Raw genomic sequence first — 24,790 nt, 5'->3', positions numbered from 1 at the left:
CAACAGTGAGGGTCTATGGTACAGAAGAGTAAGCTATATCAAGCTTTAGATACACAGTACTTGTTAGAAGGATCAATTCATTGTCTTTTTCTCTTTTAATGACATTCAAAAAATATAGCATGTCGCCAGACTTTCATCCTTTTCATGAATATACAGTATCGACTTAATGTATCTAAAATTGTAAAGTTTGTAAATTTACATGAGAAAAGGACAGAAGTGCAGCTGCAGTCTTTTGGTCTGAAAGCAGCAATTGTGTAGAATAAAACATGTTGGTCTGGGACAAATTTTATATATATTATGTGAGAGCCACTAATGTGTTCACTTAGCATTACGTAAGACAACTAATGGAGTTGTCAGTGTATTATGTAGCTTGTTTAAACGCTAAGAAATTGACAGTTATGTAGACTCATTTTTCACTTACGTATGTTTAATTTAATCTTTATTTGTCAGGGACAGTGCATATTAATAAACATTTCTGTAAATATACCAGAATTAGCCAAAAGGCTAGTTTTTATATGCAGTCCCTGGCCAGATGTAACAATAGGCTCCCTTAAAAACAATGATAGGCATCCTAACATCAGCATGACATTAAATACAAATATAAATACATGTGCACTAGATAAAATCACATTACATTCTTGTCTTGTTGTCTATGTAGGTTATATTTCTTTCCAAGCGTAAATAAAATAATTGTAAGTAATTGCTCTGTACAACACAAATACAAACAACGTGGTGAAATAAGTAGTGTCTTTATTTAAAATAAAACCATATTTTGCTCAGCATCACTTCCTGCAGAAGTTTTACATCAACTGTAGTGTTATTGTCACTTCAACAGACACTTGATACATCAGGCTGCACATTCTTTGAGCTCTCACTCCAACAACCGTCCATCCAGCAAATCAGACACACAAGTCATGAAAAAGGTTTGGAAGGCACAGGTATGTACATTCTGAAGCTTAATATTGCTATCATTGCTGCCAAGACATTAAATAATATTGTCATATAAAAGGCATAGATGTTCATTCATAAGTGTAGTTCAAATATAAAGACAAGGCTGGTTGGTTATTACAGATACTGAGTCTTTTACAGTTCCTTGCGTGATTATCTCTTGGTTTTCATTTTACAAGTACAACACAAACATCACAGTGATCACATTATTATTATTAGAATAGTTTGGATTTCTTGCATAATATTTTTTTAAAATGTGCACATGCTCCATAACAACCACATGACAGAAATAACTGCTATAGCTGCTGTGTAATTCAAACTATTTACAGTACGTTGCAACCGCTTGCTTTTTATTTATTGCTGGTTTTTCTAAATAACACCTCTTTGAAGCAAAAATAGGCACAATATGTTTGGGACGTCCAGCTGACATTCGACTGCGGTGAGTTAAACGTGGTAGGAATGTTGTCTGGTTAAAAAAAAACAAAAAAACACACATCAACAAATAAAATAAAAAAATAAGACTTTAGTGGTGGAGGGAGACGTTAATGTGGCCCTTGTTATATAAATCTTAATCTGGACTCCGCTCATGAGATCATATGAGAGAAAAATGACTCATTAAGATGATGCATGAATTTGGAATGATTGTTGAAGGTTATGTATATGATTATAACACAGGAGTAGTGAACACAAAGCCCAGTGAAAAGAGTTAAAAATGCTAAATAATAGTTTGAAAAAACTAAAATAAAAACTTTTTTTTTTTTATCTGCATCATAAGTATATTAAATAAAGCTCAACCCAGGTTTCATCAAGCATGGTATAGAAATCAAAATGTGGAATAGATTTTCATTCATTTTTTTAAAGCAAATTCCAGTACCTTAGTGTCAAGACAAATACATTCATCTGCTCATATAAAGATGATTTACTTGCTTGTTATTAAGTGTTCACTACATGTTTTTACTCCAGAGACAAATTTTCCAGCATTCTCAAACTAATTTGACTCTGAATCTAAGAAAGTGCATAATGCTCTAAGACCTTGGTGGAGATCGTGTCTCGCAGTACACAGTGACAACAGTACAAACACACACAAACACACGTACACCTGTGTCTTTGGCTGAGACTCTGGTCTCCCAGCAGCCGTTACCTTACACTGGCTTGGAGGCGTTCAGAGACTGCAGGATGCTGGGTTGCTCTTCTATGACGCGGACCAGCAGTCTGTCGATGTACTCCTCCAGCTCAACGATCTGAGAGTCCTTCCGGGACAGGTCGGCTTGCTGCCGCACCACCAGCGTGATCAACTCTTCCTGGGTCAGCTGAGTGTACGGGCCGCTCTGCACCGAGTGCGCCACCTGAGGGGGATGACGAAAAGCACATTCAGTATTCTAATATAGAGCCCGACCGATATATCGGCGGGCCGATATTAGGCATTTTCCAAACTATCGGTATCGGCATTTATAATGGCTGATAAATGAATATTTAAAAAATTAAATAAAAGCGGACGAAACACCCTTCAACCGTGTTCTGAGTGTTGGCGTTACATAGTTTGTCCACCAGAGGGCGCTCTACAACGTCCCTGTTGGCAACACGCTTTGATTTTTGTTGTTATTGTCTTTTTTTTTCCAAAAGGACTTCAAGTTTCATATCTAAGTTTGTATTTTTAAACATTTTATTTATCAGAACTTTAATATATTTCGATGTTCCTCTGTTCTGTTGTGACAATAAAACAAGTTTATTTGTTTATCATTATATTATTTTAGTGAGGACTCATATACAAATAACTAATCCGTTTATGTTTTGTTACACGTTTCTGGATTTTTATTTTTTTTATATATATTTATTGGCCGATATATCGGAATATTGGATAAAAATAAATTGAATAAAAATCCTTTATCGGTCGGGCTCTATTCTAATAAAATAATATTGATTGATTTAATTTAGTACCAGGCAAATATTAGCGCCAAATGATGGTAAAATATGCAATTGGCTGATAGATTTGCTTTACTCACCAGCCCAAAAAAACCTAAAAAATGGTAATCTATCGTGTGGCTGCTAACATTTGAACATTCACTAGCCATTTGGTTGGTGGACGAAAAAGTTTATTTTGAACCCTGACCAGAGGTGTCACGTAAGAACTGCAAAGATTAATCAATTCATTAATTAGTTGTCAACTATTATATTCTTATTCTTTATGAAGTCCAAATGGTTCCACTTTACTTTAGGTCAGGGGAGTTGTTCACGAAGATCTGCGACGATTAATCGATTAGTTGTCAACTATTAAATGAATCGCCAATTATTTTGATAATCCGTTTGAGTCACTTTTTAAGAAATAAAAAAAGTAAATGATTCTCTTGATTCCAGCTTCTTAAATGTGAACATGTTCTAGTTTCTTCTCTCCTCTGTGACAGTGAACTGAATATCTTTGAGTTGTGGACAAAACAAGACATTTGAGGACGTCATCTTGGGCTTTTTGGGAAACACTGATCCACATTTTTCACCATTTTCTGACATTTTACAGAACAAACAACTAATTGATTAATCTAGAAAATAATTGACAGATTGATCAACTATGAAAATAATCGTTAGCTGCAGCCCTTGTGTCACAATTTTGTCTTGTCTGACGACAGACTCAAAATCCAAGACTAAAGTCCCATATTTGTATTTGATACTTTTTAGCTGTTAAAGTTTGAACAATGTAACCCCCCCCAACCTCAATTCCAGGAACATTTCAGAGGATTAACTCAAAAATGTTTGACTCTTAAATATGCATAATGTATGTTAAAGGATGAAAGGAGATTTTATGTAATGTGTCCCTGAATTCCTCCTGTAGGAAAATCCAATTAGCTGCTGTGAGAGGAAATGTCAACAACTCTGTTCCGGTTCCAATTTGTTATTTACAGTACCTGAATCTTCCCCGGTGGGCTCTCGCGGACCTTTATCTCTTTCACAGCGGGGCTGCTGATGGGAGCCTGGCTCTCTAAACTCATGGGCTTCACTGGATGAGGCCTGTAAAGAAAGCACATACATAATTATACAGCGCTCAAACAGATCACTGCAAGTAGGTTCAACAATATGCACGGAAAAGAATTCCAAGCAGGAGAAAGAGACTATTAAATCCAGTGCTTTGCAAATCTTCCAAATCCTCCCACTGTGATCCAAGTTGCATGGAAATCACAAGCTTTTTGGAATAGATAAGGTTAAAAAGGTAAATCCCAACACCATGCCTCCCAAAGTAACAGCAGCAACCAGATGCCAAATGCAAAGTCTACATAAACAGTCCACTAATGCATTCTCTGTAAAATCTCACCTGCGTGGAGTAAAGGCTAGCCCACCTCCATTGCTATTCTGAGCACTGACAGGCTGAACATCAGAGGGTGAGACCCATGCTCGCAAAGGTTTGTCTGGGGGAAACTTGCCTCCCGCCTGAGACGCTGGTTCCTCCATAACTACCTGGAGGGGCTCTGGGGAAGTCAAGGTAGGGGTAAAAGGCTCAGCTCCAAATGGATCCTCTCCTGCGTTAAATTTGCTTTGCGTTTTCGCATCAGCTGGAAGCTTCGGTGCGATAGACTCGTTGCTAACACCTCTTGCGGAGAGGCCTTGATAAGCTGTGGTTACGGTTGTTTCTGCTTCATATGTGGGCTCTTTTCGAGACTTGGAAGTGTTGTTATCCGAGCGAATTGTGGACGGAATAATCTGTTTTTGTCTCGATGAATTCCTTCTTTGGAAAGCAGGATTGACATGCTTTGAATCTTCATCTTTTGTCCTGTACTCACTGGGTTCTTTTGAATCACTGCCGTTAAAATCAAATGGATCTGTATGCTTCTCTTGACTGAAAATGTTATCAAGATCGTCCTGTGACATTCCCCGGTCTTCAACTTTCCGCTCTTTTTGTACGCTGCCGGTGAAAAGGTCATCTATGTCTTGGTTCCGAGGCAGCTGTGCCCATGGGTCTTTGGAAAGAAGCTCAGTGCTGGGGAACGGGTCAAACTCAAAGTTCTCCCGTTCCTGCCCGTCTTTCCTGTCCGTGCTGCTAATACGTGAACTAGATAATGTTTGGATGTTACCGTCTGAGACCACTGGTGTCACAGCAGAATCGTCTTTCTGTTCTGGCTCTTTGCCATTAGCCTTCGGTCTGGGTTTAGCTGTGGGTGCATCTTTCTTTAAAGTGACTTGCACTTGTTTTTCATCATCTTGCGTATCCAAGTCCACTTTGCTAGTTGGTCTGGGTGCACTTGTTGCTGCAGGTGGTGGGCGCAACGCCGTCCTTGCTCCATCCCTGGACGTCCCTGAGAGACTTTCTCTGCTTGTGTTTAGAGGTTCTGGGACTGCGGGCAGATTAGACCTCATGAGAGATTGTTGAGCAGTATTCTGGCTTCGTCTTTGACTAGAATCTGATCGAGGTTGTGGAAGTGAGACGGATTTAGGAGGAGCTGGGGCCGCAACTTTTTTTGATGACACAGGTTTTGTCTCTTGAGGATGCGTTTGATAATGCCTAATAGCGGGACTCTCCTGTGGGGGTGACGACCTAAGACTGGGTTCATGCTCCAGTGGGCCATCCACACTCATCTCTTGACTGTCCCTGTGTTTCTGATTGACCTCAGCGATTATATGGTCCCATCGAGTGTGCCCTTGCACTCCGTGTCTCTTCTGAGGAAAGAGGGTTTCATAATCAGGGAGCGGTACGGACATTACTTTTCTGCCTTGCTGCGGCCCATCTGCCTCTGCGTATGCAGGGTTCGTGATCTCTCTGACAGGGCCGGTATTTCCTCCAGGTTGGGTCCCGAGTACTTTGTACAAGGGCGGCACGGGGGCTCTTCTCTTCTTATCCGCCATGGTGGGTGAAGATCCCACACAGGACAGATCCTCTACGCTGCCACGAGGAGAACCAGACAGGCTTTGACTTATGTTGGGTGGAGCCAGGGATGAGTGGAGACTGGAGAAAGTATCAGGGGACTCAGATGGGACACTAGAGAGGGTGGACTCAGACGGGGTTGGGGAAGGACACAGCTGACTGGGGAGTTGGCAGTCAGCGGGCTCAGACTCCAGAGATGGAGTAAATCTGCCAAGGAGTGAAAACAAAGGCCTACAGGTCAGTGTGACCATCACATCACCTAAAGTCATTTCCACCAGTGTACAACCCATCACCAATTTAACCATCTCACATGTCAACAGAAACGATGAAATCCCAATACACAACATCACATAATTTAGCCCTAGACAGTTCAATATGTACTCTTTACTACTTCCCTAAATCTGCACTAGACAAGGCTGCCATTAAAATATGACAATATCATTTGTTCATTAAATGGTTCAATGTCAATGGCCAACCTACAGACAGAACATCCGGCATACACGCGTCTTGCCGTTACGGTTTCTATTTTTAGCTGTGACTTGCTCACGTTGAGACATTTTGTCTGTTAAATATGAAAAGACTACAATGTGACATCTCTGCTATACGATTATCTCACTTAGATTATACTAGGTATTCCAAAATGGCATCAAAATGTAACAAAATATCACACAACTACACAACTTTAAAAAGCCCATGCTATCTGCCATCTAGCTAACATTCTTGAAAACAAGAACTACTGTAACATCAACGACAATAGCAACACATCCCCTTACCGTTACGGCTCAAAAATAAAAGATCCAGTCCACAAACTATTAAAAAAAAAAAAATAATCTAACAACTAAATCAAATCACCCAAGACGTCAGCAAGGAAAGAAACACTGTGGCTCAGTCACTCCTTATGAGCTCTGCTCAGTCCACAACCTGTTCCACAAAACTCTCCCAAGCACAAACTACACCCAGATCTGTAGGAAGACCAAACTGGTCAAACTGGTCCATCAACCGTAGAAGGAAATTCAAAGTTTTGGTCATTCAAGGCAGTCACAAGGTTGAGTCAACAGAAACATGACAGAAATTCAATAGTTTCGGTGTTGACAGACATGGTGTATATGATGAAACTTGTGTAATAATGTATGTGTTTTGGTTTTCTTAAATAATATTTCTAATGTTGCCTCTTATTTGTGCAAAAAAAAATAAATGGCTTTTTCAATCAGTGTAAGGCCGTCTAACTGCTCTTTAATGTTAGAAGTAAAGCACTTTGAATGGCCTTGTTGCTGGAATGTGCTACACAAATAAAGCTGCCTTGCCTATTTGAATTCAAATTAAAATTGAATCCCCAATAAGGTGACGTATGTGCAGTTACACTTGCGGGCCTATGGATGAAATTCATAGGCCCGCATGAAATATGGATGAAAGGCAACTCTAAGAATAGTGTGCCTACAAGCAACCAATAGTCTTAACACTGGCATTACATAATGCATAACATTAGTGCAGAGTAGGGCTGCTCAATTGCGGAAAAAAATCATAATCCTGATGATTTTGGTCAATACTGAAATCACAATTATTTAACACGATTACTCGTTGGAAAGATGTTGCAATTATTGAACTTAAAAAAAACAGTGAAACAAAACAACAGTGAAAACACCTTGAACTGTAAAATGTCCCTAAATACTTTTGCCGTTTGAATTTAAAAGAAAATCCAGAACACAAGACAAAACGTAATGCGCAAAACAATTCAATTAATTTTTCAATTAATCTGTTTTTTTGTGATCATTAGGAGCCAAAATCATAATGGTGATTACAATTTTTATGAATTGCACAGCCCTAGTGCAGAGTAACTTGAGAAGAAGGCCTACCTGGGCTTGACTGCGGACACTTTTTTTTCTTTTTGTTGGTTGAGGCTGGATTTCTGATCATCAGCTGGGCTTTCATTACTGCTGACTGGAGGATCTGAGCTGAGGGGAATGTCCTCAAACGGGTTGTTGGAGCGGTGGGAGATGTTGCTGCGAGGGGCTGTTTTGGGTATCTCCTCTGTAGCTTGCTGCGGTACCTCCTCCTTTTTCTCCTCCTTCTTTCGGATCATTCCAAACAGAGACGTCAGCCGGTCGCTCATGGATGCCTCCTCCTGTCGTTTCTGCTCCTCGGCTCTGCGCCGCTCCTCCTCCAGCTTCTGGTGTTCGGCTGCTTCCTCTTGCTTTCTCCTCTCTTTTTCCTCCTCTGTCTGTTTCTGTTTCTTCCGCTTTGCTTCATCCTCAAGGAAGCGTTTCTTTCTTTCCTGTTCCTCCCGGTGTCTGCGCTCCTCTTCCTCCTGCAGCCTCTTGGCCTCTATCTTGTATTTCTCCTCTTCCTCCAGCCTCTTGGCCTCTGCTACGCGCCTCACCTCTGCCTGCCTTCTCTCTTCATCCTCTTGATGGCGCTGCTGCTCCAGTGTTGCCCTGTCTGTAGACTCATGCTTGTAGGAGGGGACAGGTATGCTGAAAGAGGAATCTGGCGGGACATCTGAGGTGTGTTTGCGGACATCCTCCGCTGATCCTTGGCCTGAGCTGTTCAGACTGAGACTAGATCCACTCTTGGGCTCTGCATCCTCTGCGTACACGTGGCTGCCGTTGATGCACAGGTTGTTCAGGTCACTGTTGCTCTGCTTGGAGCGACCCAGTAGGGAGAAAGGACCTTGAGACAACTTGCTGTCAGAGCTTCCTGTTCGCTTGTGTCCCAGGAATTTGAATTTCTTTTTAACTGCGGGAGGAGACACAGGGAAACATGACGTCATTGTTGACATGCAAAACAAAGTAATGTAACTTGTACTGTGCAGCAGGGCAAAGACAGAACTGGCAAAATACTAGGGGTGAGGGAAAAAATGGATTCACAGATTCGTATGTAGAGATTTGTTTTGCGACGATTTTTAAAATGGATTCTTTTCCCCAGAATCAATGTTTTTACTTAATTTATTGTTTTTACCAATGATTCACCTAAATGTGTTCTGTTGATACGGTACCGCTGACGGTGACTACATCATATCCGTTTTCACAAAACAGAGCAGAAAACAAATGCAGAAAATCCATGTTATGTTACTTCTTTACAAGTGAAATAAATGTCAGACTGACATGTGATGTGCATTCTTCTTAGAAATCATTTGTTTTTTTTTAAAAAAATGTCTCATGATATTGTCTCTAGAAGCGTTTTATTCCACTTTTGTTTTTGTTAACGAAGGAAAAAAAGAAAACTTCTAGAATGAAAATCCCAATACAAATCAAATCGGCACCCACGTATCGTGAAAGAATCGTAAAAAAGAAAAAGACCGGTACTGATACCGTGACTTCGATACCGGTTTCTTAACGATACTAATTTTATAAAACTAAAAGAAATTACACATTACGGCACAAATCTTTTTCAGCTCCTACTAAGGGAGTTTTTCCTGAGCGTCTCTACGACGTGTAACGTTAGACAGCCAATCACCACTATTATAGGATCTTGGTACAGTGATGAGATTTCCTCCTTAGGTATTGAAATTGGGTATTGAATGACGAGGCATTTTTTGATACTTGATACTTCACAGGCCTAAAAAGTATTGAATTCGGTATCCAGCCCTAATCGGGACAAAGGCATATTGTCCCAGCCCTACACAATACAGTTCACACAGAGTATAGAAAGATACCTTCAGGAGAGTCTACATTGAGGCCAGATGAGCGGCTGCTACTGAGCGAGGAATTCTTCTCGGGAAGGGTCCCCAGTGTGGACATGGACTGTGAGATGTTTCGCTGCAAGTTTGATTTGGGAGCAAAGAGGGTTTTGAGCTTGGATTTCTTTTTCACTCCCGGAGACTGGTTGAGGGACTGTGCGTCAGCCTCTCCCTCGCTGTCTGTGAGGCCCTTGCTGACAGAGGGAACGATTGCCGAAGCAGAGTCGGAGAAGCCGTCCTTTTTCTTCCCCCGGACTTTGTCCTTCAGCTTGGAGATGCGGGAGCGCGGTTTGTCCTGCATGGAGAGGTCGAACATGCTAGCTGACATGTTGTTCCTCATGAACTGGATATCTAACAGCACCTCCCCTCGCACCTTGTCCTCTTTCCCACTCTTGTCCACCAGCTTGAACCAACTGCAAACGACAGAGAAAATGAATCAGGGGTTTAAGATGGAATTTTTGTTAATCGTTATCAAGCAATTTAGCCTCATAATCACCCTTGAAGACTTATTTTCCCCAATACAAGAAAAAAAACATAAGGGCAAGCAAAATCCACTTGATCTCAGTGCATTTTGCCTTGTTTGAGACAGAATAAGACAAATCTTTGCCTTAGTATGAAGATAAATAAAACTGTATGAAACGAGTTGATTTGTACACAAACTAGTTGAAATAATTCCATTACAGTTACAAATGAAACAGTGGTAAAGAACCGTTTTTGGCTTTTTGTCTTTAAAATGTCATTTTTTAACATGAAATGAAATGACCACACATCTGATTAAGTATTGATTAGACGTTTTTATAATTTATTAATCAAGCAGAAATCACTTTTTTTTCCTGCATCTTAAATGTGACGATTTACTCTTACTTACTTACTATTTTTGACGATATATATATATATATATAAAAAATTCAAACTTTATTATTCAAACAATGAAAAGATTTATACATATTCTTGATAATAACAACAATAATGCTAATCTTAAATTGCGGCCTCGTTTGGTCCATTATGCTCAAGGTATCACCAACACTGCTAGACGTCGAACAATTATTAGGTTAAACAATTAGTCAATAAATTGACAATAAAGCGGCAACCATGTTGATATTTGCTTAATTGTCCAAGTCATTTGGTAATCAAAACTGCCAAACTTTCTTTGGTTTCAGCTTCTCAATGTGAAGATTTGCTTACGCTGCTATACAGTATATCATTGGTATTTAAATATCTGTGGGTATTGCACTGTTGGTCGGACAAAAGGAAGCAATTGGAGGGCGTCACTGTGGCCTTTGGGAACGCCATAGGAGCATTTTTTTGTTTGTTTTTTATAAACTAAACAACTGTTTTTGATAAATCTGAAACATAATTGAAGGATTAATCAACAATGAAAAGAATCATTTGTCTATATCTTGTGTTGAACTGCTTAGGCCTGTAACAATTAGTACATAATTGTACTTTTTTTTTTTTTAAATAATCGCCGTTTCTTTGTTTAACCGCATTTAACTGTTATCATTAGCTGAGGTCTTAAGGCGTATGACTGGTAATTGTTGGTTTTGTTTAGATATGCCACATTGTAATTATATAAGTGATTAGTCAGACTATATATATATATATATATATATATATATATATATATATATATATATATAGTTATTTCAATTGTAAGTTGTAATAGTTGTAAGTTGTAATATTTTAGACTACCAATTTCATTCTATTTTAGCATAATCTTAGTTTATTTAATTGGTGCTTATTTTAGTGTAATCTTGGTTTATTTATTAAGTGTTTTTATTTATGAGCCTAGAATTGTAAAGTCTTCTGTCTTGCACTGACTTATTTATTAACTAGTGGATGTGGAAACACAATTTCGTTTTTTATATAGTGCATTAAAATGACAGATAAAAGGAATGTCTTGAAATCTTGGGCACTTGACCCTAAACACAACAGAAATGACGAGGGGATACAGTAAAAATAATAGAGAGGCGTTGTTTACTTCATAGGCCATGTACTTGTGTTATTACATTATATAGGTCACATAACAGTGACATAAAGATAAAGATGTATCCTGGAATTCATTCAAAACTTGAATTTGTTCAAAACAGTAATACACTGATCAATCTTTTTCAAATTTGACTGAAAGAGACAATTATATTGTTAATCGCAATTATTTCTGACACAATTCATTGTACACCAAAATTGTGAATTGTAACAGCTCTAGAACTGCTGTGTAATACTAGTGTTACGATAAACCAAGAGAGCAGTGCTACCAAACCATGTTTTGGTCACGAAGTTACTCTTTTTTACAGTACCAAAACGAACATGTATACGAAGCAACAACTAGGCTCACTAAAAGTGTGGTTAAACTGAGATAAATACAAATTGAATATTTTAAAAAAAAATGAATAAAAATATTGTGAATAAAACAAATGGCCAACATAAATCTCCTGGTTCCTAATATCTCTGACTTCAAACCTGTTGGCATTAGTCTGCTGTGTCTTGTTAGACCTGAGACTGATAATGTAGGTGTCATTAGTAGTCACTAGTAAACAGTTTGTTCCAGTTCCTGTTGGGAGCACCATGCCAAACCCCAACCACAGATAATGCCTGACAATTACAGCTTTGTTCCGGCTCCCCCCCCCCCCATGTCCTCTCTGTTGCACAGGATCAGCACTTACCGTCGACAAGGGAAACGTTAGGAGTGTTCTGGAGAGCCCTTTCCAAAACCAGGCCATTAGTGCCATCAATGTATACCGAAGCTTTCTGCTTTTACAATTAAAGCATTGCTATTATTATATGTACTTACAATAAAGCAGAAGTGCCCATTAGGGCAAGCCTTTCCCCTTTTAAACTCTTTTGTTACACAGCATTGCCCAGCACTGTTTCACACAGGTTTTTTTTTTAACAATTGGATACACACACAGAGTTCACGTTTTCAATAAGACAGTTCAAACTTTTTAATGACATGCAGCTCAGCTCAACAGTTAATCTAACTCTAACTACTAAATGTACTCATGTCACCAACAAAAAACTAATGCTACCCATTAGAACATGTATCACTAGGGTCTTTGAAGTATCTATAAACCATGATTCCACTGCAACAAAAAGGTCACTCCTTTATTTCATGGTCTTTTGAGCAGACCTACATTAGGCCAATGCAGTGGGAAAACAGGGAGAACTTGCTTCGACGCGTGTTCTGGGTGCTGATAATCAATGTCCATACAATCCATACCAGGGTGGGAAATTAGCAGCCTTTTTTCAAAGTAGCGGGTGACTTTGCCTTGTATACCAGCCACGGTGGCGGGTGGATTGTAAAACGTTCCTTGTAACGGATTGGACAGCTTTTGTCAAAGAATGCTGTTGCTAAAAAACAATGCACAACGCTTATAGGAGTCGCGTTACGCTACTGCTAATGAATGCCCAACATTTCCGGATTTTGCTGCTTCGTAATAAAAACATTCAAATACCAAAATAACGGAGGACTTTTATTGTGAAGAACTTATAGGAAATGAAACCGTTCACAGCCGGGGCTTTGACCACGCATATTTCCGTCAACTCCAGACTTTTGTCAAAGCCGGTCTACGGAAAGCCGTTCCACTCCACATTCAGCCCCATTACCGAATTCCCAGTTCCACTGGGGGTGATCGCGGTCCAGTGCTAAATGAATGGGACTCTATGGAGCTAGACGGCTAAATTAGTCTCTTTCGCCCGATTGTCGTTGAGAAATTTCAGATTTGATTGTAGTTTTTTCAAGTTCAACATGGATTATAGGTCGAAAGTTAAATGAACGAGTACTTGTGTCCTTTTGATTTCTTACAGGTTGAGTCATTGTTGCCCATAACACGCTAGCATTCTGTTAATGAATGCTGATTGGTCAGTGAAGGACTGATTACGATCAGAGATCCCGCTTGACGGCATCCAAAGCAGAACCAGAATGTCAGAGTGAATATTTCGGCGTGGTCTTTAAAACATTAGCAGACCTCTTTCTAGCACGTGTATTAACAGGGGGAGGCTAACCTGTCAGCTGTGTTGTCAATGCCTCGAGAGAACAAAGGAAGTGACTCAGAGCTTGCCGTAAAGCAGTATCTCTGGCCGTATATGTGTATGACGTCATTGACATTTTAAAAATGAAACAAAAATAAAAAAAACTAAAATTATCGGTTAAAAACGTGGTGACATATCCCCCATGTTAAGAGGCCCGCCGCGGAGTCAGCATTAGCTATGAATGTACAAACTGACGTACACGATGACCTAAATTGAGGACAGCTACGCTCGTTATTGTAGTGCAATGATAAGTTAAAGTCCAATAAGTACTTTATCAAACCGTATGAATGTGTCCCAGCCCAGGCCAGGAAATTAACTAACAATGTAAAGATCAACAAGCCACTGACACATATATTCAGATTCAATAAATTATTTTTTTTTGTCTTAAATCCACCAGCCATTTTTATATTATACCAACATTTGCAGCATCCTGAGCCTTTTTGGAAAGGTTACTAGGAAAACTCAGCCCAGAGTAATTTTACTCTCCCCAAAATAAGTTTCCTTTTTATTTTTAAAGAACTATACAAAAAAGCAACTTTCGCTCTCTCGCAACAAAAATACAAAAGACATCGCAACTTTTATCGCAATTTTTTACAAAAGCTCCCGCAAAATCAGACATTTTGGGCCGCAACAATCTCAAAAAAAGGCCGCGAAATCCTGGAGGAACTGTTTAATGCTATGTTACTGAGAGATGAGTCAATATTTTTTTTGTTCATTAAACATGTAGGGCTACAATTACTGTAGAATATGACCACTGCATTTTTTATAAATTTGAATTCCGGAAAAAGTGGCTGGTAAAAGTGGGCAAAAAAGTTAATTTCCCACCCGGATCCATACGTTTCGGTGCTGTGAACCATTTATTGTGAACTGATTTGAATCCTTCAGTTGTCCAGTTGTTTCCATAAAACTCCAATAACAATAAACGCCAACACGATAACACCTGCGTTAACACGCTAAAGGCGCTGACACACCAACCCGATTATCGGCCGTCGGACAATCTGGCGAGGTCGGTGACTCGAGTCTGTTCGGTGTGTTTCGTGCCGTCGTCAGTCGGAGGAGACGTCGGCCTTCATTTGGGCCGATTTCACTTGTTGAATCGGAAGGCGGGCAGTCGGACTCAATGACCAATCTGATTGGTGGAGTGCTAACCCGGAAATGACGAGCAGGATGAGTGTGATTAACGCCTCTCAAAATCTGACGAAAATCTTTTAAACTGACCTTTGTTGATCTGAAATGAAGACAGATTCAGAAACTGCACGGCCTAGTTCTTTCAGAAACACGTTTCGGTGAACTATTTTAGTAAACTATGAGATCGTATTCCGAACGAGCCGCCATTATGGCCAATCAGCTGCCGGTTTAAATTTTTTGGGCGACAATACAGATTAGCGCCGCCTGCTGTTATGGAGACGTATTACATCTCGCGCACGCGCAGAACGTACGCTCAAATCGGCGTCGCTTCGGTGTGTTCTGAGGCACTTTTTTGAGTCAGTCCAACTGCCTTTTCTGCCGAAGGTCGGCCGTCGGGTTGGTGTGTCAGAGCCTTAGCACATACCCCGACACGATTCACACAGTGGAAAGCTGTGTGCTTTCCCTGGTTGCCCCACACCCAGTGACCACATACAAAAACTGCAGATTGATTAACATCACCAACGTGGTATATAAACAAAACAAATGGCTGCATAAGCCAGTTGAGGTGGTTCGGGCATCTGGTAAGGATGCCCCCTGGGCGCCTCCCTAGGGAGGTGTTCCAGACACGTCCAGCTGGGAGGAGGCCTCGGGGGAGACCCAGGACTAGGTGGGGGGATTATATCTCTAACCTGGCCTGGGAACGCCTCGGGATCCCCCAGTCGGAGCTGGTTAATGTGGCCCGGGAAAGGGAAGTTTGGGGTCCCCTGCTGGAGCTGCTACCCCCGCGACCCGACCCCGGATAAGCGGATGAAGATGGATGGAAATGGCTGCATAATGGCTCCAACACATGGATTGTGCTATCTTCCAGTAAATGTCACAAAACTAAATGTTAATAGGCTTTATTTGTTTGCCATTTTTGCATATAGTAATATACCAAGTGCACAAAACTAAAGTAATTCCAGTAACGAAATACAAAACTATACATATTCACTGTACATACTTGCATAGGACAGCTACAAATGTCGAAATACAACAATGCTTGTCAACTAGAGCTGCAGAGATTAACTGATTGGTCAGTTTGAGTCATGTTTAATGTTTAAAATCGCAATAATATCGTATCGTGACATAAGTATCGTGATGATATCGTAGTCTTTCATAGAGGTAATTAAGGAATTAAAATAGGCGCTCAGTGTTTTATGTCCTAAATAGGAGCTTATGCATTTTTATCCATTTCTTTTTATTAGGGCTGGGTATCGCCAATGATTTCCTGATTCGATTCCGATTCCCAAAGTCCCAATTCAATTACATTTTTGATTCAATATCAATTATGTTAGGGAAGTTTCAGTTACAATAGCAATTTAGCTTGGATACAAAAGATTCTCAGAACTTCTGCTGTAAATTGTACAAGCAAGAAGCAACCCTCAAATATTATTTAGAATTCACAAGGTTAATGTTTATAAAAAGTTAGTTTAAATTATATTTGTACTCATACATCCATGGTAAAAAAGCATAGATCAAAAGACTGATTTGGGGATTTTATTCATCGATATATCAGATCACACAATCAAACAATTGATTTGAATTTATGTATCGATTATTTTAACACAGCCCTACTTTGTATATGTAGATGTAGCAGAATGTAGCAAATTGCAGTCTAATATGTAGTAATATTGTGGTATGTTAAGTTTTTTACGCAAATTTAACATGCTCTGTGTTACGTAAACATGTGCAAAATGGGCTGTAAATACACATAGATTTGGTGGTGGCTGAGTTTGAGTGAGAAAACATGCAGTCATTAAATGCATTTTGTGTCAAAGGTTTAGTTTTAGTTTAGTCCACGTCGACTTGACTGTGTGAAGAGTTTGAAATAGTGAACCAAGTATTGAGAAATGTGTGCTACCAACCGTTGAAAAAACTAACCGTGAAGGTCACTGTGCGATTCCCTCTTTGATCATTCGACAGAATAATATGTGGGAGAGATAAACTGAAGTATAGTGAAGATATCTGTCACAAAACAATAACATGACGTGGCATTAACCAAACAGTTCATGTGGAGTTTACTGCTGCAGCGCAATCCATTTTAGTGTCATGTCCTTTACATCCAGACAGGCTCTTCGGGAGGATAACAGTCAGGAAACAAGCATGGGAGGGAACCAACATTCCTCAAACACATTCAAACATGCAGGGAGGTGCTGCGCAGTGCGTGAAGGAATTAAAGTCAAACCGAGCCTTATTTCCCACCCTAAACCGAGCATGCCAAGTCGAGGACAGTGTGCACAAGGACAGAGAGATCACACTTTCTCCAGCCAATCAAGAGACATGTTCATGTCTTGTCAACGTCAATTACAGCATGGAATGCACCACATCTGGCTGCGTACGGAGACGGAATGCATTATTATGGCAATAATGAGACGGCAGGGTGTTATTGTTCTTTTCTGTTCTGTTTGCATAGAAACACAGAGCCATGCCCGCTGAGCGCTATCACCAGTCCTGCTGGACAGGTTCCCTCTGTTCACTGCCAAGGGCACTTCTGTTTTCATGTCTAATGATTAACAGGAGAGACTGTATTTAACCTGTTAGTGGAAACCAGAACGGATTCAGTCACTTATTACTCTAAAAATGTAAATGTGTTTAACACTCCAAACACTAACATTTTATTGCATTCTAAAAAAGGTTTCAAGTAGAGCTGCAACTAACGATTATTTTCATTGTCGTTATATATATTCATTGTATTTTCTCGATTAATCGATAGTTATTTGGTCTATAAAATGTCAGAAAATGGTGAAAAACGACGATCAATGTTTTCCCCAAAGCCCAAGATGACGTCCTCAATTGTCATGTTTTGTCCACAACTCAAACATATTCAGTTTTCCGTCTCAGTGGGGTGAAGAAACTAGAAAAACATTCACATATAACAAGCTAGAATCAGAGAAGTTTGTCTTTTTCTTTCATAAAAAATGAATAAACCGATGAATCGATGACCAAAACAGTTGGTGCAGTTGACAACTCATCGAATAATCTTTGCAGCTCTGGTTTCAAGGATCATCAGGTCATAGCATCGAATTTTGAAAATCATCTTAAAGCCACTGCAGGAAAGTTTCAGTTAAGATCATTCTTTGTTTCAATTCTCTGAAGGTGGTTCTCTGAAAATATGTCAGGATGGGAGTCATTTTTAGTTCCACTGCTCTGCTCTTTGTTTACAAAATAAATATTGCCGATCAGGTGCTTGAACAAAAAAATGAACCTCTCTCTTCTGCAGCAACTGTCCAATATTGTAACTCAGTCTAGGCCTGAAATAATAAATTGATTGACAGAAACTTAATCTGCAATTATTTTGATGATGTATTTTGATAATTTTACAATCAAAAAGGCTGAATGTCTTTGGGTATTGGACCACGGGATTGGACAAAACTAGTGATTGAAAGATATCACCTTGGGCTTAAGGGAAAATGTGACTGTGAAGAACAGTCACTTTGCACAATTGTCTGACATTTTATAGACCAAACAAATAATGGAGTAATCTAGGAAATAAGCGTAAGATTGATCAATAATTAAATGAATTGTTAGATGCATCCATTAAATTATCTATTACTGGTAACACAAACAATTAGGGCTGTACCGAATACCATTTCTTGAGCTCTGAAACTACAGTACTTATCAACAGCGAATATTCGAAGCTTCGGCGGCAGCGGCGGGGAGGGTGTCAACATTTCCGACCGCACGTGAAGGCAGCGGATAAAAAGAAAAAGAAAAGAGATGAAGCGAGACTTGATGTGTCTTTGCTTTGTTGTTGCAGGACACAGTCACCTGTTGATACAAACTTCTGGGCAGTTCAGGGCTTGCCTTGTTGTTTTTTTTTTACCTTCATAGTGTTTAAAACTTTTTTGTTGCAGCGATAGAGGCAGTGCCGTTTCCTGTTTACAGCAACGTTAAAGGGGACTGACGAGTCTGATCTCCGGTTACATGATTGTCTACCGTCAGGGTGACGTCGGATTGGTTTTCTCCAAAAGTTGAAATCGGTCTTAACTTTTTTGCTGCAGGTGTTTAAAATGAATGGAAATACCTGCGTTTTTTGCCGGACTGTCCGACGACCGACGCAGCGTTTGTGAATGAAAGCTCAGCCAGCTCCTCACTAGAGCATTCGCGTTATGAACCGCCGTACTAGCTTTACCTTTCTCAAATCGCCTGAAAACGACACCAGGCTGCTACAGTATAACACCACTGTCATCTACAAACATCAGACTGCTCGCTTGTAACTCAACATCTCGATAATATTGTCGTTCTGAGACCGTTTGTGACACGTAGGTTCTCCCAGGCAATTCGTACTGGCTGTCAAATGTTTGCAGCATTCGTCGAGTGTTTGTGTGATAGACTACAGACTATGTACTACATTGAACAATTATTTATTAAACACTAAATATTAAATTTAAATATATAATTAATAAATTATATCTATATGGCTATCTGCCACATGGCGAGTAAATGTTTGTATCAAAATAGTTCTGTTTTTCAGTCTTCATTTTGGCGAAGGTGCAGCTACTTTCTTCTGCTCCTCTGCTGTCTGCAGGTCGGAGCTTTGCGGGGGGCGGGCCGACACCCACACACCCCCACACCCCCCCCCACACACACCCCCAGCCTAGTCTATATCGACAACGTTTCCTTTCCTGGATTGTGCAGGTACTGCCGAAAATTTTCGCCGGATGTCTGATACCTTCCGCTTTCTTTGTGTTGGCATTTTAAACTCCGGTGGATTTATTGAGGACTAATGGTTCAGTCAGGAACACTCGTCATAGATTTAACCATTTATTGCTACAAATGGATATACAGTTATACTTGGCTCTGTTCTGATGATGCTCCCTGGATCAGCCAAGCAGCATGCTAAGATGACACAGGGACCACGCTGCTGAGACCCCCCTGTACACAAGAGTGGGCCCAATCAAGACATTAAAACTATTTCAGACTTAAGTTATGATGACACACTAAACCAGGAAGGTGGAGGCTGGGGTGGTGGAGGCAAGCTTTGCCAGCAGCAGCGATGTGAGGCAGCATTGGAGAGCAGGAAGCAGTGAGGAATAGGGAGATATTTAAGTGGACCGCCTGATGTGAAAAACAGCTGTGATTGGTTGTGACTGGTAGGAATGATAATTTATTTAGTGGGCATATGACTTCCGTGTCCTGCATGAACTAACACAATGCTTAATTGAACTGCTCGTCAGATCTCTGCAAGGTAAATCCAGACAGCTAGCTAGACTATCTGTCCAATCTGAGGTTTCTGTTGCACGACTAAAACAACCTTTGAACATACACGTGTTCCACCAAAACAAGTTCCTTCCCGAGGCTATTTTGCAGAGGCACCGTGGCTCCGTCCGGCGCTTAGCACCGCCCAAGACGATTGTGATTGATTTAAAGAAATGCCAATAAACCAGAGCACTTTTTTCTCCCATCCCGGAATGCTGTGTGGACTAGCCAGACCCTCCTCCGCAGCGCTGTGGAGGAAGGTCTGGCAATGCTAAACTAGATCCAGCCCTACAAAGAATCTTTAAAAAATCCTTCGTTAAAAAAAAAAAAAAATGCACTCAAATCAAACCTCTAAATGCCTTCAGACCAAATAACTACCTAAATGTTTTGTACAAGTAATCCTTTAAGTTAAATAGTTACCTTGTTATTTATCTTAATGTCTGATCATTTGTGACAGTAAATGACTCCTATTCTCAAACGAACTCAAATATACGGCCCAGTGACCTAATTTCATCTCGATTACACTGTATTGTGTTCTGTAGAGGCAACAGCAGGGCTCCCTTTCAGCAGGAAAAACAAAGTCCTCAATGTCACACCCTGTATCAGCAGGACAGTGAAGCAGGATGGTAATCTAACACCACACGCTTCAAGGCCAAAACAGCAACATCCAATACCCTGCATAGTGGATCTTAAGGAGCCAGTGAGCAGTTCAGACTTGGAAAAGGAAAGGGCAAAAGGAATGGACTTTGCCGTTAAAATGCAATTTCACTGAGCAAACGCAAGATAACATTTCAGATATGACGGTACAATAACCGAGTGAATGAGGTCATACTGGGGCTGTATCAAAGGTGCCCTTTGCTGTGTGAGTGATAACTGGGAACTAACAACCACCTCACTTAAGTCTTTGCCAAAAGGTAATTTCAAAATGAAAAGCCACATTTGGAAGTCAGAATTTAGCCCAGGGCTGCACAATATATTGTTGTTTTTTTTAACCGCCATCGCGATGTCAACTGGCGCAATAAACACATGGAAAAAGACACTCAGAGATTTGTTTCATATTAGTTGAAAGTAAATATCAGTAGAAAACTGCCCTTTAAAATTTAACAGTCCATCTTTTTTTTTAGTGGTGCATTTTATATTCAATTTTATGTTCAATTTGTTCAGTAAAATAATGTTTGAAATGATTTCCTTTCATTTGTTTCGAATTCAACAAGCACTTTGTTTTATTTTAGTAGAATACTGAAAGCTACAGAAATGCAGAACTAAGTACACTTTAATATCGGTTTATTTATCCCAAGTATTGTTATCGCCATATTCAACGTTATTGTATTTTCCTCATATTGTGCAGCCCTAATCTAGTCTATAATGAACCATCTTTATTTTTTTTAAATACCTCTTACATAAAAGGGTGTGTGTGTGTGTGTGTGTGTGTGTGTGTGTGTGTATTGGAATAGAACACCAATGCAATGTGTTATTTTGGTTGCCGTCACACCTACGTTACACCCACAGATGTCATACTGACTCATGTAACACATCTGGGTGTGAGCACACGTATTTGTGAGATAGCAAACAGCCCTGAGGAATGTGCAATATTAACAACAGCAATATCAGGGAGCGACAGAGTTGGCTTCACACCAACTTATAAAATAAAAAGTCTCAGCTAAACGTTCGCGTCGGTTCCAACGCGGAGAGAGAAGACAGAGGGAAGTGCTGAGGTTAGCTTTATCTTGGACCGTTTTCCCCCTCTCCTCCAAAGTTTTCCGTTTTTCTTCTCAGACACCGATAAGACGAGGAGGGGGAAGAGAGGTTCCATCACATAGTTAATGTTTTAGGGTTAGGGACTAGAGATGTGTCCCGATACCGACACTGGTATCGGTATTGGCTCCGATACTGCCTAAAACGCTGGTATCGGGAAGTACTGGAGTTTATGCACCGATCCGATACCACGTATGGGCTTTATGCCCTAAATAAAATCTACGTTAAAAGTAGATTTTTTTTTTTTTTTTTTTTTTCGTTATAACTGTCAAACTGGATCATAAAAGAAAGTTCTGTGGCGTTCATTGTTTGTTTGTTCGTGTTTCACAAAGAGTTTAACCTGAGCCAGACCGACAACAAAGATAGAAATAATATCACATCCATACAGGGATAGTAGTATACAGTTGTTAAAACATAATAAAATATATGACACACTGGTATCGGATCGGTACTCGGTATCAGCCGATACGCAAGTTCAGGTATCGGAATCGGGAAGCAAAAAAATGGTATCGGGCCACCTCTATTAGGGACCTCTGGGTTCAATTCCCACTGCAATACATCAGCCAATGTGTCCCTTAGCAAGACACTTAACCCCTGGTTGCTCCACATGCATACAACCTCTGACATACTGTATATAGCAATTGTATGTCGCTTTGGATAAAATCGTCAGCTAAATGAGATGTAATGTAAGCTTGTGTTTTTTTTTCTACATTTTCTGACCTGTTCACCCGTTCATCTGTGTCTCTACTTGTGTCTGAAACTAGACTTGAACTGATTGGATGTTCAAAACTCCTGATGGCCAATAAAAACTCAAGGATGGATGACCAATTCCCCGCTAGGTTTCAGTTTACGCATACGTGCAAATTAAGGAATGCTCTTAAATGATTGACTAATCCTCCATTCGTTTCATCAGAGACACTGATTTACTTACAAAAAGCTGCTAAATGTTGTTTTTTTGTGTGAAAGGAGAACAACTTAAATACCACATTTAAACAAGGGTTTTGGGTGACGGACTGGCTGTCTCAGGTAATGAAATACATAAAGACAAAATTTCACCACCTCTTGTGGTAAAGAAATTGTAGAATGCTATATATTTTGGATTACCAGGTCAATAGAAATCCTGATCAGGTATGCGTTAGCCACAAGAGCTTTGTTAATCCTTTTTTAAAAAGGAGGTAACGCTTGCTAAATCAGTCCCAATAACAGTGAGGCGAGTTTAGCAGTAATTGTTTTAAGGGGTCCTGTTCCTTTCAAGCAATAATCACTCAGCGGTAGGGGCGTTGAAATGAATCATCGCATCGATGCATCGCGATGCGGACCTGGGCGATTCTGCATCCATGCGGTGACAGACCATAATCGGTTATAGCCGACTGATGGTACTTGTTGATTTTCCGGTCGTTGCTTTTTTTGTTTCTGCCTTTTGTCTTCTGTGTTCAGACTCCGCTACATTCAGGAAGTGTCTTTTTTTAAGAGCCACAATAAAAAGGGGAGTTCATATATATACATACATATACATATATATAATATGAATTTGTTGATGATAATCATGTGTAACAATAGATAATATTTAGGAGGTGATGCATCGGGATATCGAATCGATTTGAATCCCTACTCATTTGACTTTGCATACAGTCAAATGAAGACTACAGTACAATATCAGTCTTGAAATTTCAAATGATTATCAATAAAACCAAGGGGTAGTGTGGGGTATGAATGAACCAACCAAAATTGTTTACCCACCTATTTAGTTTCAGATTGCAGTTTAACCATGCTTTTAAATGAATGTAGCCTAAAGTAATTCATTACAGTAAGTGGGATTAGACTGAATATGTGGACGGACTATCTTTAATGTCAGTCCATGAAATCACTGCTGCTGTGCAGTGTTATATGTGGTTCTTCTTTTTTTTTTAAATCATCAAATACATAATCAATTATAATTCTGTAACGTTTTCAGAGACTTTCTGGGGTGATGCTGCACTGTAAATAAACTGGAATTAAGGTTGAAGCTGGATTTAGAGGAGAACAATAAGAAAACATCTGATTTCTTTGTCTGAACTAGTGGATACCTTTGTGAACTACTACAAATAATAAACCCAGGGGAAACACCTAACAAAATGAATTCTCAGCTTTTTGTGGAACAGTGTTGTGAATGAGTTTGCAAACAGGTTAGGCCCACACAACAACAGTAGTCACTTACTCTGTCTTTTTGCCTGACTTGTTGTCATGAAGATCCAGTAAGTTCACCACAGCTTGACCCAAGAACTTGTCGAGCCCCACTTGAGCCCGGTGCATCACGACGACGTACAGCGTGCAGCGGTCTCCGTTTCCCGGGTGGAAGAGTGGCAGGTCGAAGGAAGCCTCTTCTTTCCACACTGGAGCGACACATTTCTCAGACACAGAGGTAGAAAACTTGTCTTTGGCCACCTGGATGATGGCATAGGCGTCGTTGGTGCCATTCTTGCCCTTGGAGCGTAGGTTCCGAGCCTGATGTACAGTTACCTGGACACTCGTAGGGTACCACTGCTGGCTCTGGTCGGCCAGAGACATAGCGGAAGTCCGTTAAGCTTTACCAAAAGTTAATACCAATTGTCTTATTAAAAAGCTAACTACGCCAGGCTGTTGGCTAACCTTTTCCTGAACTCTGTAATTCCCCTTCGCCGTCCTCTGCGGCTGTAGGTTTAGGTTACCTACTAGCTTGACTTCACTTCAGGAAGCTCAGGTTGATGTCGTAATACTTATTCCGGATCTTCGTAACGTTATATCTAAGCCTCAAATAACACTTGAGTTGAGTTAACACTTGGTTAACCAACTTAACGATAGTACTAGCCTGTGTAGGATGCAGAAAGACTAACTCACTAACTCCTTTAAGCGGATTTCATAAAAACAGTTTCCTTGTTTTGCCTCCGCTACGTAAAATACTTCCCACCCATACTCCTCATGGTGCTGCCTGATTGGCTTATATTTCTATCAGTTTTTTTAAAGCCCGCCAGTGATTGGACAGTAGGAGGGCGTTTAGACGTCGCGGACCGTTAAACAGAAGTCAGCCACTGATCAGAAATCAGTTTACCCTCGCAAAAACTGAGTTCAATAAGGCAAATTATGTTTCTCACTTTATTTTGGGTCTAAAATAGTCATAGGCTGAGGCTTGTTAAAACATGTTTTACTCAAGT

At 40.1% G+C, this 24,790-nt stretch overlaps 1 protein-coding gene across 3 annotated transcripts; it reads right to left on the bottom strand.

The window, feature by feature from the left end:
* Window positions 1-733: 733 nt before the first annotated feature.
* On the bottom strand, window positions 734-24,553 carry rab11fip1a (RAB11 family interacting protein 1 (class I) a). 3 transcript variants are annotated; one of them, XM_078251568.1, is made up of 6 exons: window positions 23,818-24,553; window positions 9,447-9,883; window positions 7,648-8,527; window positions 4,250-6,001; window positions 3,846-3,948; window positions 734-2,294 (listed from the first exon to the last, which is right to left on the bottom strand). In XM_078251568.1, the coding sequence occupies exons 1-6, from the start codon at window positions 24,165-24,167 to the stop codon at window positions 2,091-2,093; spliced, it is 3,726 nt and encodes a 1,241-aa protein (XP_078107694.1). In that variant the 5' UTR covers window positions 24,168-24,553; the 3' UTR covers window positions 734-2,090. The 3 variants fall into 3 exon arrangements, with proteins under 3 accessions (XP_078107694.1, XP_078107695.1, XP_078107696.1); XM_078251569.1 differs by lacking the exon at window positions 23,818-24,553 and adding an exon at window positions 16,548-16,716; XM_078251570.1 differs by lacking the exon at window positions 4,250-6,001 and having other exon boundaries at window positions 23,818-24,547.
* Between the last annotated feature and the right edge of the window lie 237 nt (window positions 24,554-24,790).

This window comes from Sander vitreus, chromosome 5 (genome assembly GCF_031162955.1).
Source record: "Sander vitreus isolate 19-12246 chromosome 5, sanVit1, whole genome shotgun sequence".
Lineage (NCBI taxonomy): Eukaryota > Metazoa > Chordata > Actinopteri > Perciformes > Percidae > Sander > Sander vitreus.
This window is presented reverse-complemented; position numbering and strand designations above follow the sequence as displayed.

Coding starts and splice junctions, on each gene's coding strand:
- rab11fip1a (XM_078251568.1), bottom strand. CDS start 24,167: ATGTCTCTGGCCGACCAGAGCCAGCAGTGGTACCCTACGAGTGTCCAG. Junction 6,002..7,647: donor GTGTCCGCAGTCAAGCCCAG/GTAGGCCTTCTT, acceptor ACTCCTTGGCAG/ATTTACTCCATCTCTGGAGT. Junction 3,949..4,249: donor CTAGCCTTTACTCCACGCAG/GTGAGATTTTAC, acceptor CTTTCTTTACAG/GCCTCATCCAGTGAAGCCCA.